General features: G+C 39.0%; 1 protein-coding gene across 1 annotated transcript; it reads right to left on the reverse strand.

Annotated features, from left to right (window-relative positions):
* Window positions 1–795: 795 nt before the first annotated feature.
* On the reverse strand, window positions 796–13130 carry LOC307251912 (uncharacterized protein). Its single transcript, XM_080029366.1, has 5 exons — window positions 13002–13130; window positions 9847–9899; window positions 9559–9679; window positions 8652–8824; window positions 796–8502 (listed from the first exon to the last, which is right to left on the reverse strand). The coding sequence occupies exons 2-5, from the start codon at window positions 9850–9852 to the stop codon at window positions 1579–1581; spliced, it is 7224 nt and encodes a 2407-aa protein (XP_079885492.1). The 5' UTR covers window positions 9853–9899; window positions 13002–13130; the 3' UTR covers window positions 796–1578.
* Between the last annotated feature and the right edge of the window lie 1372 nt (window positions 13131–14502).

Genomic DNA, 14502 nt, shown 5'->3' on the forward strand with positions numbered 1-14502 from the left:
AAACATTTAAACTAGCTCATCTAAAAATAGCACCTCGAAATACTTTCTTTTTAATAAAACAATTAAAATTACATTTAACATATTTAATAGAACTCCTTGAAAATCGTAGATCAAAGTTTATAATGTCCTCACTAAAAAGAAACAAGCAATGACAGATGTTACTTCCTACATCGCTGGTAATATTAAATTATGTAATGTTCCTCCTGTCCACATGGGCTGTGAAGAGATTCTTTACTGAGGTGATTCAATTGTAAATGTGATTTGTTACTAAAAATGTGTCCAGCACTTGGAGTTAGTAAAATCAAGAGGATTATTCCCAAAGTTATAGATATGTTACACTTATATTTTACTGGAGAATTAGTTATTTTAAATTTAGCTGATAATACGTCTGTACTTTAAGATATTAAATAGAGGACTTTTACTCAAAATGTAGTATTTGTAATTTTGGTGCTTTCTAAAAAAAACAACAACAGCAATGATACCCACCTGCTAAAGCTATTAGCTTTGTTTAAACCTAAGATAACTCCCATGTAAATAACTTAAAAAAGGGATTTTGTGGAGATAAGAAACATTAGGAACAACCAAAAAGCTTTTTTAATTTCTTGTATGTTTTAAAAATTGGCTATGCATAGGCCTACAACTAATTCAGTTCAATCAAATCAAATTATTATAATTGATTTTTTTTTTTGCATTATATCTTTTTAAAGCAAACATTATGAAGGTAAATAAATCAAAACTTGATAAAAACCTAGCAAAAATAAAGTGGAAAAATACGAAATAGAAAACATGTATAGTTGTATATATTTTATTTCTGTACAATGTTATAACAGAATGATATAGAGTGTGTCAATTGTGACTAATTATAATAGCTTTATGGTCACCTTTAAAATGACAGTTATTTTTAAAGTTTGGTATATACTGTTTAGCAACCTTAAATAATATGATTCTTTTTTATATTATTGCTCAAAAGTGTTGAAGCAACAATGGTTATGAAAAACAATAAAAACTCAACAAAAGTATATACATCCCAAATGAATATAAAACAAAGCGGGTCTTTCAACGGTATAGACATACAGTATAATACAAACATATGCACAACTTTGGGCTATCTTACATTCAGTTGATAATATAAAACAAAAAAATGTTGGTCTTGTAATAGTTCCCTGAAATCCACAAATTTCATCCAACAGTAGTAAACTGGAGAGAGGTTTTGGGTGTAATTTGACTAACTTAAAATTTGTATAGACAAAAAAAATATATACTTTTAAAACAAGTATTGCATAGTACCGACATAGGACAAAATAAAATTTGAAAAAGTTTAAATGTGTGTATGAAACAAGTGCATGCATGAATACTGCAATGTAATGTAGGCTGCATCATTACAAAGCAACAATATGGGCTTTATATACAAAAAAACAAGCTTAAATGAGGCAGTAAATGACATGTTTGAAAAATACATAACCATAACTCCTACGATAACATACATCCACTTAAGTCACAATAAATAAACCCAATAAAAAAAGGCATAATATTAAGAGACACCTTTGGTCCTGCTAATGGAGGAAACTCGTTTGAAACCTACATGAGGTTGGAGAAAAACGTTGAACCTTTCATGTCATTTTCATTTGGAACGTCAAGGTGCACGTTTCTTGGATCAAAGACGGGCCCTCCGAGTGTGTTATATTTTCGGCTTGGCGTTCTTTGACTTTGTGGTTGATTGGGAAAAACAGTGACCATGTAACCATCTGAACCGTCGGGTACTCTTGTTCTTGAACCTTGAGAGTGATGTAGATTACCTGCTGCATTAAGTACTTGCTGCATGGACCTCTGAGGCTTTACTTGTACGTTGCCTTGAGGAATTCTTCTGTTATGTCTAGGGTCCACCATATTAACTCCTGCTTGGGACCTTTGTCTTGGGTCGATCATGCCCATATTAACACCTGCTTGGGACCTTTGTCTTGGGTCTATCATGCCCATATTTACACCTTGTTGGGACCTTTGTCTAGGGTCAATATTGCCCATATTTACAGCGGGCGGGGACCTCTGTCGTGGGTCCATCATGCCAATATTAACAGCGGGCGGGGACCTTTGGCCGTAGTTGTGTGGTACCTGGAAAGCCTGTTCTGAACCTCTGGCTCTGAGCACATGTTCCCTGCCTGTGAAATCATCAATGTTGAGATCTTGACGGGTGAAATCAACATTGTGGCCTAAACGAGGATCCACCACTGGGTAGCTGGACCTTGCATTGTTCCTAGGTGGCTTCATATCGTTGTGATGAAATCTGACATCTCTATCTATGTCCAGGTCAGGCATTCTCATGTTTACCCCACCCGGGATATCTGACCTGTGATTCTTATATGAAGGCACTCTGACATTTAGTGAAGGATCATACATCTGGGGACTCTGCATATCTGGTCTTTGCATCCTGAGATCCATGTTTGGAGAACTTATCTTTGGACCTGAGATATTCCCCCTTAATTGTGGTGGTTTCATGTTGAATTTTGCATTTCGAGGAGAGACATCCAGATTTGCTGGTCTAAAATCATCAAAGTTAATATCAGTCCCTGCCATGTTAAGATCTGGGGCTCCAAACTCTGTTGATTCAAAAGAAGGGAGTCTGACTTTTCTGTTCAAATTAAGATCAGGACCCTGGATGTTTCCTGAGGGAAAATTCATGTCTGGGGCATTGAAGTCCATGTCAGGTCGTCCAATGTTACCATTGATTCCTAGATCAGGACGTTTTGCATTGATGTCTAAATCTGGCATACGAAATCCAGCACCTTTCACTTTAGGCCCTGAAAGATTAATGTCTGGCGCTTTTGCCCCAAGTCCAGGGAGACTGAGATCTGGTGCATTTAAACTGGGCATTTTGAAAGTGTTGATATCTACCTTGGGAGCTTCAATGTCCATGTTTGGTAAACCCATCGTAGGGACATTGAATCCACCTTTCATCTTTGGAGCTTTGAGATTTAAATCTGGAGTTTTCAGGCCTGGATTTATGTCCAAATTTGGTCCCTTTGGTAAATTGGCATCAAGATATGGTGATTTGAGGTCAAAGTCTGGCCCATCAAAGTCTGGCCCATCAAAGTCTGGACTAGAAAACCCCACATTAGGTATTTTCAAATGGGGCTTTTTAAGGTTGATCTTAGGTGCATTTATATCTAAATTTGGTACATCAAAGTTACCGTCAATTTCAGGTCCTTTTAGGCTTGGGAGGCCAACTTTAGGCATTTTCATTTTGGGCAATTGTCCTGAAGGTGCATTAACATCCCAGTCCGGAGCATTAAGCTCTGGCATTTTCAGTTTACCTGATGGCATGTTGATATTTGGGGCATTGAGATCCAGTTTGGGGCCTTTAAGGTCAACCTTGGGCATATTTATGTCCGGCGCATTTATTCCACCAAAGTTAGGACCAGAGATATCTAGGTCAGGTGTTTTGAGGTCCAAATCAGGGCTATCCAACTTTGGACCAGAAAAGCCAAATTTGGGAAACTTGAATTTTGGCTTTTTAATCTTTGCTTTGGGTGAACCAATGTTGATATCTGGAGAGTTGATGTCTAATTTAGGAGCTTTAAGGCCCATGTTTGGCAAGTCCAAGTCAGGGGCATCAAGTCCACCCTTTATCTTTGGAGCTTTCAGACTCCAATTTGGTGACTTAAGATCTGCATTTAGGTCCAAATTTGGTCCTTTTGGTAATGTACCCCCAAGATTGAATTTAGGCATTTTCAATTTACCAGAGGGTGCATTAACATCCCAGTCTGGAGCATTAAGCTCTGGCATTTTCAGTTTACCTGATGGCAAGTTGATATTTGGGGCATTGAGATCCAGTTTGGGGCTTTTGAGGTCAATCTTGGGCATACTTATGTCTGGTGCATTTATTCCACCAAGTTTAGGACCAGAGATATCTAGTTTAGGTGTTTTTAGGTCCAAATCAGGGCCATCCAACTTTGGACCAGAAAGGCCAAAATCGGGCATGCTAAAATTTGGCTTTTTGAATTTTCCTGATGGACCATCAATATCAAAGTCAGCTTTTGGACCTTTCAGGTTGAGATTGGGTGCATTTATATCTACATCTGGGACATCGATGTTGCTGTCAATTGACGGTCCTTTTAGGCTTGGGAAGCTAAATTTAGGAAACTTGAATTTTGGCTTTTTAATCTTTGCTTTGGGTGAACCAATGTTGATATCTGGAGTGTTCATGTCTAATTTAGGAGCTTTAAGGCCCATGTTTGGTAAGTCCAAGTCAGGGGCATCAAGTCCACCCTTTATCTTTGGAGCTTTCAGACTCCAGTCCGGAGCATTAAGCTCTGGCATTTTCAGTTTACCTGATGGCATGTTGATATTTGGGGCATTGAGATCAAGTTTGGGACCTTTAATGTCTGGTGCATTTATTCCACCAAGGTTAGGACCAGAAATGTCTAGGTTTGGTGTTTTGAGGTCCAAATCAGGGCCATCCAACTTTGGACCAGAAAAGCCTAATTCAGGCAGGTGAAAAGTTGGCATTTTGAATTTTCCCGATGAACCATCAACATCTAGGTCAGCCTTAGGACCTTTCAAGTTCAAATTTGGTGCCTTCAAATCTACATCTGGGCCATCAAAGTTGCCGTCTATTTCAGGTCCTTTTAGGCTTGGGAGGCCAAATTTAGGCATTTTCATTTTGGGCAAATTCAGCCCCCCCTCAGGTGAACCAATGTTGAAATCTGGAGTGTTCATGTCTAATTTAGGAGCTTTAAGGCCCATGTTTGGCAGGTCCAAGTCAGGGGCTTCAAGTCCACCCTTTATCTTTGGAGCTTTCAGACTCCAATCTGGTGACTTAAGCTCTGGCATTTTCAGTTTACCTGATGGCATGTTGATATTTGGGGCATTGAGATCCAGTTTGGGGCTTTTAAAGTCAACCTTGGGCATATTTATGTCTGGCGCATTGATTCCCCCAAGGTTAGGACCAGAGATATCTAGGTTAGGTGTTTTGAGGTCCAAATCAGGGCTATCCAACTTTGGACCAGAAAAGCCAAAATTGGGCATGCTAAAATGTGAACCGAAGTCAGCTTTAGGACCTTTCAGGTTGAGATCGGGTGCATTTATATCTACATCTGGGCCATCAAACTCGCCATCTAGTTCAGGTCCTTTGAGGCTTGGGCGGCCAAATTTAGGCAATTTTAATTTGGGCAAATTCAGACCCCCTTCAGGTGAACCAATGTTGATATCTGGAGTGTTCATGTCTAATTTAGGAGCTTTAAGGCCCATGTTTGGTAAATCCAAGTCAGGGGCATCAAGCCCACCCTTTATCTTTGGAGCTTTCAGACTCCAGTCTGGAGCATTAAGCTCTGGCATTTTCAGTTTACCTGATGGCATGTTGATATTTGGGGCATTGAGATCCAGTTTGGGGCTTTTAAGGTCAACCTTGGGCATTTTTATGTCTGGTGCATTTATTCCACCAAAGTTAGGACCAGATATATCTAGGTCAGGTGTTTTTAGATCTAAATCAGGGCCATCCAACTTTGGACCAGAAAAGCCAAAATTAGGCATGCTAAAATGTGAACCGAAGTCAGCTTTAGGACCTTTCAAGTTGAGATCGGGTGCATTTATATCTACATCTGGGCCATCAAACTCGCCATCTAGTTCAGGTCCTTTAAGGTTTGGGCGGCCAAATTTAGGCAATTTTAATTTGGGCAAATTCAGACCCCCTTCAGGTGAACCAATGTTGATATCTGGAGTGTTCATGTCTAATTTAGGAGCTTTAAGGCCCATGTTTGGTAGGTCCAGGTCAGGGGCATCAAGCCCACCCTTTATCTTTGGAGCTTTCAGACTCCAGTCCGGAGCATTAAGTTCTGGCATTTTCAGTTTACCTGATGGCATGTTAATATTTGGGGCTTTGAGATCCAGTTTGGGGCCTTTAAGGTCAACCTTGGGCATTTTTATGTCTGGTGCATTTAGTCCACCGAGATTAGGACCAGAGATGTCTAGCTTTGGTGTTTTGAGGTCCAAATCAGGGCCCTCTAACTTTGGACCAGAAAGGCCAAAATCAGGCATGCTGAAATTTGGCTTTTTGAATTTTCCTGATGGACCATCAAGATCAAAGTCAGCTTTAGGACCTTTTAGGTTGAGATTGGGTGCATTTATATCTACATCTGGGACATCAAAGTTGCCGTCTAGTTCAGGAGCTTTTCGGCTTGGGAAGCTAAATTTAGGAAACTTGAATTTTGGCTTTTTAATCTTTGCTTTGGGTGAACCAATGTTGATATCTGGAGAGTTGATGTCTAATTTAGGAGCTTTAAGGTCAACATTTGGTATGTCCAAATCAGGGCCATCAAGTCCACCCTTTATCTTTGGAGCTTTCAGACTCCAATCTGGTGACTTAAGATCTGCATTCAGGTCCAAATTCTTTCCTTTTGGTAATGTACCCCCAAGATTGAATTTAGGCAATTTAAATTTACCTGAGGGTGCTTTAACATCCCAATCAGGAGCATTAAGCTCTGGCATTTTCAGTTTACCTGATGGCATGTTGATATTTGGGGCATTGAGATCCAATTTGGGGCTTTTGAGGTCAACTTTAGGCATATTTATGTCTGGCGCATTAATTCCTCCAAAGTTAGGACCAGAAATATCTAGGTCAGGTTTCTTGAGATCCAAATCAGGGCTATCCAACTTTGGACCAGAAAAGCCAAAATTGGGCATGCTAAAATGTGAACCGAAGTCAGCTTTAGGACCTTTCAGGTCGACATCGGGTGCATTTATATCTACATCTGGGCCATCAAACTCGCCATCTAGTTCAGGTCCTTTGAGGCTTGGGCGGCCAAATTTAGGCATTTTCATTTTGGGCAAATTCAGCCCCCCTTCAGGTGAACCAATGTTGATATCTGGAGTGTTCATGTCTAATTTAGGAGATTTAAGGCCCATGTTTGGAAAGTCAGGGGCTTCAAGCCCACCCTTTATCTTTGGAGCTTTCAGACTCCAATCTGGTGACTTAAGCTCTGGCATTTTCAGTTTACCTGATGGCATGTTAATATTTGGGGCATTGAGATCCAGTTTGGGGCTTTTAAGGTCCACCTTGGGCATATTTATGTCCGGTGCATTTATTCCACCACTGAGATTAGGACCAGAGATATCTAGGTTAGGTGTTTTGAGGTCCAAATCAGGACCATCTAACTTTGGACCAGAAAGACCGAAACTGGGAAGCTTAAAATTTGGCTTTTTGAATTTCCCAGATGGACCGGCAACATCAACATCTAGGTCAGCCCTTGGACCCTTCAGGTCAAAGTCTGGAGTCTCACCATCAAACCCTTTCAGCTTTGGTCCTGACAGTCCGAAATCTGGCATTGATAGACTTGGCATCGTCATTTTTCCTGATGGACCTCTAATATCAGCATCAGGCATTTCTAGCTTTGATCGTGGGCCTTTCAGACCAAGTGAAGGGGCATTAATATCAAACCCTGGCTTAGATAAACCTACATCAAGACCTCCGGATGGCATATCTGGTCTGTTTAGGGATGCATCTATGTCCAGGTTTTTTCCTGAAACATCTAAGCCAGGCATGTTCAATTTAGGCATTGAGAATTTTCCTTTGGGTGAACCCAGGTTTACATCTGGAGAGTTGAGATCTACATCTCCATTAAAACCTGGAACCTGAATATCTGGTAAACCAAATTTGGGCATTGAAAACTTAGGAGCCTTGTAAGTTCCAGTTTTACCTTTAATGCCAACTGATTGACTGGCAATGCCGAAGTTTGGCCCTTTAAGGTCAGCTGTGGGTAAATTTACATTAGGTGCAGTAATCCCACCTTTTATCTTTTTCCCTAAAGACATGTCTATGTCCCGCCCATTTAGACCATCAATACCTGACATTTCAAGGTCTATGTCAGTTGGTCTCCCAGCCAGCCTAAGATTGGGTGACTCTACATACCCACGAGGATCATCCACATTTAGATCTGGGTTTTTCAGTCTCTTGGAATAACTGAGACCAGGTTTACCCGAGCGAAAATCTGGGGTTCCTACATCTGGTGTCTGGACCCCCCATTTTGAATCACCAAAGGAAGGTCCAGAGATGTTCCCTCCATTAATGTTCATTCTCATGTCAGATGTACTAACATCTGAACCTTCTAAGTCCATGCCTATTTCCGAAGTTCTTAAAGTTCTTTCTAGTCCACTTCCAGGTCTTGTCAAGTCAAGTGATGGGCCATTTCCAGATCGATCGAACTCTGGACTTCTAGCATTGGCGTTCAGTCTCTGTACCTGAGATCCACTTACAGCAGTCCCATTATACCCCTGACCCCACTGTGGAAGGTTCATGTTGCCTCCATATGTTAATTCTTCATCATCATCAGATCGTGAATTAGCATTAACTTCTGTGTTCGACGTCTTGGTTTTCAGGCGTCCAAAGTCAACCCCGATGCGAGGCAATTCAGAGTTAGCGTGAACTTCCCCGTTGGCACTGCCGTCCTCCTGACCTCTCATATACTTCCTTATTTTGGTGTTGTAGAGCTTGTTGTAGGAATCCTGCAGCATCTAGAAATATTAAACAAAAATTGGTTAATAGAATAATAATAACAATATTTTGTTTTGGTTGAACCTGCAGTAAATCTTTAACAGAACACCCAGATATTTCAAGGAATCATTCATTAATTTAGATTTGATAATATCAGTATTCCACCCACCGTCTCAGGGGTCTTGTTAGTCGAGTCGACCAGATTTCCAAGACTACTGCTCCGGTTTTTCTTGGTGAGGACTTGGATGTTGTCATCATATGGCTCTATCAGCTTCAGCACTTTTAACACCTCGTCTTTTGATAGGTGATCAAAATTGATTGTCGCCCCCAGAAGTTCATCCCCTGAAAAACAAAAATGAATGGCGGTGTTAAACAATAGCTTGTTCCAGAACAATAATACATTCTCATGAATCTGAGTTATACTATATTACCTAAAAGGTCGACTTATATTCAGAGCCCCAAACATGGCACGAATATTGTCAAGGCATTGGGTTTTGTAAAATCGGATCCCCCATCTGTTACCAGTTTTTAACATTTGAGATATCTCAAAGAACCTAAAAAAACTACTATGCTATATTTCAACCTCAATCTGACCAAATTAATCTGGAAAACCATTACAAAAGTACTATATTAAATTGTACATTTATGACCATCTATTTTTAATTGCTTGGAAACGGTTGTTGATTTTTTTGTATTATAAGGGACTGGTTATTGAAAGCTGTGTTGGAACATTTTATGCACTTGAATTACATGATTGGAAAAACAGAAACATTAGAGAGAGAGAGCTTTAATTTTAATGCAGTATTTAACACACCTGAACCTCAGCCTAAATAATAACTACAAGGTTTAAAAGAGTGATGTAGTAAACTCAACAAAAACTGCACATTCTAAGTACGACAGTATGTCGTCATATGACATATCTACAACATTAAGGTGAACACAACCTTGGATTTGAGTCAAATGTACAATGATTCACTTATTGAAACTTTAATAGCTAAAGACACTATTATGTCTTGCTTTCTAAATAGTCAAAACCTAAAAAAAGAGGGAAGAAAAGTTTCAGTAGCAAGACATACCTTCCTTCACTCCCTGAGTTTCTAAGGAACTGTCTTCGATGTTGTGAACGACCAGCCCTCCCCCGTCTGATCGCTCCAGAGTCAGGGCGTCGGAAAGACTCCTTCCCCTGCGGTGTCTCGGCTGGAAGCAAAGACGTTTCATAAAGAGGTCAACAACAAAAAATCTCTACTATTGCCAGATTCATTACTATTTCATTTGTTAGATTTGTTCTGGAACTATACTGTATGTTTCACTATACATTTTAATGTGTATGATTGTGTGTGTAGCAAAATGTTGATGTTTCTTACCAACATGCTTGAGTTTTTGTCACAGTGGCATTAGAAAAATCCTTTGACTAAACCTATGAAAGAAGAGAAAACATGTTTAGTAAACAGATTTAGTTTAATTACATAATGACATATCTAGCTTCTGTGCGGTGTGGAAGCCAATTTTATATTGATTAGTTTAATTCTACTCGTGTCTCTACATTCATTATTTGATCATTGTATGAAGTGTATTTCCTTTCATCTTGACTACTGATGTATCTTGTCTGGAGTTTCTATTGTAATTAAATCAGTCTGATTGGAGCTGACACCCTGAGCCATCCTGGAAGCTCCCAGATTCAGATTAGCATTGATGTCATCAAGAACCAAACTTGATTGTTCCATTGTTATTCTACCTATCTGACCATGTCAACCATTCTGTGTAAAGCAGCTCATTTTGTGTGTACAACTCAGTCAAGACCCTGGCATTGCTCTGAGTAGGATGCTCTGGTCTTCTCTCCATGCATGAATGCTGCTGACCATAATCACCTGTATTGTCTTTTGAAACTAAGTAAAGATTTTTTTTCATTTTGGACTATAGTGAAGTTTTCTTCAACAAAAAACTTCTTCCACAACAGCTTATGAGAAACTGTTTGTTTATCTGACCCCCTCCGAACTGTGGTAACTTGAGAGGGGGTATGCGAAAATACGTATTTCAATGTGTCTTGTGTAAATTGACTAATAAAGATAAAATGTACGCTTAGAAACCCAATAGCAGGGATATTATTTGGCCTTCAATGAAAGCTTCACTTCCCTAATCAGTTTAAACCACTCTTGGTAGGAAATACAAATGCTTGGTTGGTGGTTTTGCAGTGTTTCCCACAATTTGAGAATTTATTGGCGTCCTTGGCAGAAGGGATTAAGAGAAACAACAAAGTGTTGGTGTTCTAATTCAGACCAAGAAACTCACATTTCCCAATCCATAAAGTTGCCCATGAATGCACCATTCAAAAGAGGAAACAAGAAATACAAAAACATGAAACACCTATGGGTGGGGCAATCTGCTTGGCCAACCCAATAAACTATGATAAACACTTGTATGTTTTTTTTAATTGTATTACAGTTGAAATAATTAACCATATCTATTTTTTCTTGTCCCCTCCTTTAAAACTCATCTATATACCTTTAGATATATACAATAATATATTGAAAAAATCTCTGTATATAAAAAAATAACTGTATAGATTTTGTTTAATTTAAAGGCATTATTAAAAGTAATATCTAAATAACTGTCTCTCTCCTCTCATTTGAGGACATGACTTGAGATTCAAATGCATTTGAAAAAACAGCCTGTTTCAATGTACGCAGCTGCATCTCTCAGGTATTTGAGTTCTGGCCTCAGGACTTTTGGAGCCATATGAGGAAAACCAGGAACAGGTTTATCGAGAGCGCCACAAACAGGTGTTCTGTTGTTGGGTGTTTTCTTTATATCATCAGTCAAAGTAAAAAAGTGTCCACACCCAGCACTCTCTGGTACAGTTATACCTGTACTGGCAGAACTCCAGGAGGCTAATCCAGAAACATTATGTTCTATTGAGAATCAAGATCGTGGGAAAATAACGTGCATGAGTGAAACTGTGATTTATTTTGCATTACCACCTAATAGCAATTTGAACCATAACACATATTACAATAAAAGTGTGTAAATTAAGATCAAGATAAAATAAATCTTTGCTGACTTTTTGATCACAAATTTAACCTATATGATATTTGAAAATGTTGAATTTTTCCACCATTCAAACAGTGTCAGCGAGCCTTTACATGAATTAATATTAAATGTGATCAGGCAATGAGGTCTAAATTGATACTAAAATAATTATCGCAGGATTATCTGCATGGGATTTTAAAATTACAAGGCAAAATGTTTATAAATGTTATCTCTTTATAGTCAAAGAGACTAAGATTATCAGAAATATATATTTTCATATGTTTAGGGTGTCAAGCTCTGTCATTCAGACAACACTGCATCACGATACAATATATGAAAACACACAACAATTACAATTTCTAATCAACCAAAACTCTCAATATGATGTAGTTAAATGATCCTATCTACATCTTTAAAAAAGTGCATTTTTACAATACTTTTTACAATTTAGTTTCATTTGTGTTTTCCATGAATTAAATGTACAAATCCACCCTGTCTTTAAATCAACTCCCTCCACATTTACTGCCTGAAACCAAATACTAAAATACTATCAATCAGATTCATTGGCATTAAGCCGATATCCCACACAGCTCCAAATAACATCTGAGCAAAGGAAGCAGCCGATTTACTACTTAAAAAGTTACACATTAAGCAGTTTTACAGCTGAGCCAAAGTGCACACGCCTGTGGAGTTACAATGAAAACGTTCAGACAGTAGGAGCTGGATGCACAATAAAGCTCGTCATCCATACAAAAATGTTTGTTCAATTAAATATTGGTACATTGGTCATCAGGCTGGAGCAGATGTCAGCCCATCAAAATAAACTTTTTCATGGCCTCTTTTTTTTATAGATTAATTAATTTTAGAGAAATATATTTCTGAGGGTATTATGATAAAATATGAACAGAAATATACAGCCTGCTTGTTTAATCGTATGCATTAAGATTTGATTTAAACAATCGCAATAACAGAACAAGACATGAATAACAACAGCTGAGTTGACAGAAACTACAATGCAGCTCAATGCACAATGGAGATAGTAATCAATCAAAATAAAAAACAAATTGATTAACCAAACAAAACTGTGAGCCACCCACACATTATCAATTTGGCCTTAGTTTGTACTTATAAGAAAAGGGTTCACACATCAAGGTGCAATGTGAACCATCAAAATTAACTGACATGGCTTTTTCTTTAAGTAGATTTTCAAAAAATGATTTTTTTTTTTTTTTAAAGAGATATACAAACAATATGAATGAAAAGAAACGTACAGTATACCGCCCACTGGTTTAACATGATGCACTAAGAGTTGATTAAACAACTACAACAACAACAACATTACTTGAATGGCCACCACAGCTGAGATTTGACAGAAACTATGTGAAACTTAAAATGCAGCTCCTTGTCAACCCAAAATTTTGCCGCCCTAAGAGCCAGTCACCACACACAAGCCCACAGATGAACAAATACAAAACTCATAAATGAAACTGACCTCAGGCTCCATCCAACAGGTGTTTTGGCGCGTTCTCCAGCCTCTGTATTGTTGGCGTAGTGTATTAAGAGTTAGAGCGTAGAGTTATCCGTCCATGCTTTTAGCTGCGCAGGTTGTGACTGAGTTTCAGGAGTGTCAGTCAGGTGGAGGAGTATTCCACTTGGAGCAGACAAACAGGTTCAACCTTAAAAAACGAATCCGCCTACAATCAACTGTCAACACACACACACACACGCAAACACTCACGCACTCACACACCACGCACACACACACCACGCACACACACCCAGACACACACACACGCACAGACATTCACGGCACGCATTGACATCACACACCCTCATACAAACACACCTTAACTACCACATGCCTGTGGCTCATATGCATAAACACACACACACACACACACACACACACACACACACACACACACACACTCATATGCAGAATGTTGTAGCCAGTGTCAATAGTTTGAAACCTTGACATTCGGGAACTAAGAACCAACATAAAACATAAACCGAACACTCCCCCCTGACGACACGATACGCTTGTTAACATGAGAAAAATGCTGCGCTGAGCCAAGGGAGCGGCAGGCAGGCGTTCACTGTGTGTGTGACTCACTCTGATTACAGGCACAAAGAATCTGCAGAGATCCCTGGCGTTCACACAGTCATCATATAATCCTACTTCGAAAGGTTCGGCCGTGGCGGCAGGATTATAACAACAACAGCTCTGTTCTCTGGTGAAATAAAACAGGCGTGGTAACAATGTAAATTACTCAAGAACTGGATTTTTTAATCATTATAGTTTAACAACTAAAGGGCGCCTTAATTATGTGACTGCACCAATAGACAACATAAAAGAAATTCCTCCAAAAATGATTAGGCGTTTAGATTTGAATATGATCAAACATATTCAAATCTAAACGTCTAAAGGCTACGTCACATTTCACACTAACACATATAGAATGTCTACAGGTGTGTTTTGAGCTGTTCAATGCAGTACCAGTGGTAGCTGCAACAATTATAGTCCATGTATTCGTTATTTGCATGAAACTTATTATGTTCATCTATTCATTGTTTGAGATTCCTTTTTTTTTACTCATGCTTTATTTGACAGTGTGAAGAGACAAGAGGTGAAATGGGGCAGAGAGGGGAGTGACATGCAGAGAACGACCGCGGGCTGGAATCGAACCCGGCCCGGGGGGGGGGGGGAGGGACACCCTACCCACTGAGCTAAGGGCACCCCCAGTTTGAGATACTTTTCCAAGAAAAAATGCCAAAACAACTATCTGGTTGTGAAGATATTCCTCCGAATTTGAGTTGACTTTCCTTAATTTATTTCAACTTTGTTTTTGTTTTGAAGTTTTATCAACAGAAATACAACGATTCATTTGTGATTTTAGTTAATGCAGATATGTGGCTCGTTAGTTCATAAAACATGTGATCATACAAACCTGTGTGATCACAAGTGTTTTTTTGTGTGGAAAACATGATAAAAT

The sequence above is a fragment of the Ammodytes marinus genome (genome assembly GCF_949987685.1).
Source record: "Ammodytes marinus genome assembly, chromosome: 6".
Lineage (NCBI taxonomy): Eukaryota > Metazoa > Chordata > Actinopteri > Uranoscopiformes > Ammodytidae > Ammodytes > Ammodytes marinus.

Excerpts from the sequence above, each read along its gene's own strand:
- LOC307251912 (XM_080029366.1), bottom strand. Across the intron at positions 8,825-9,558 it reads AACTCAGGGAGTGAAGGAAG|GGGATGAACTTCTGGGGGCG; the intron begins GTATGTCTTGCT and ends TTTGTTTTTCAG. Across the intron at positions 8,503-8,651 it reads CTAACAAGACCCCTGAGACG|ATGCTGCAGGATTCCTACAA; the intron begins GTGGGTGGAATA and ends TAATATTTCTAG.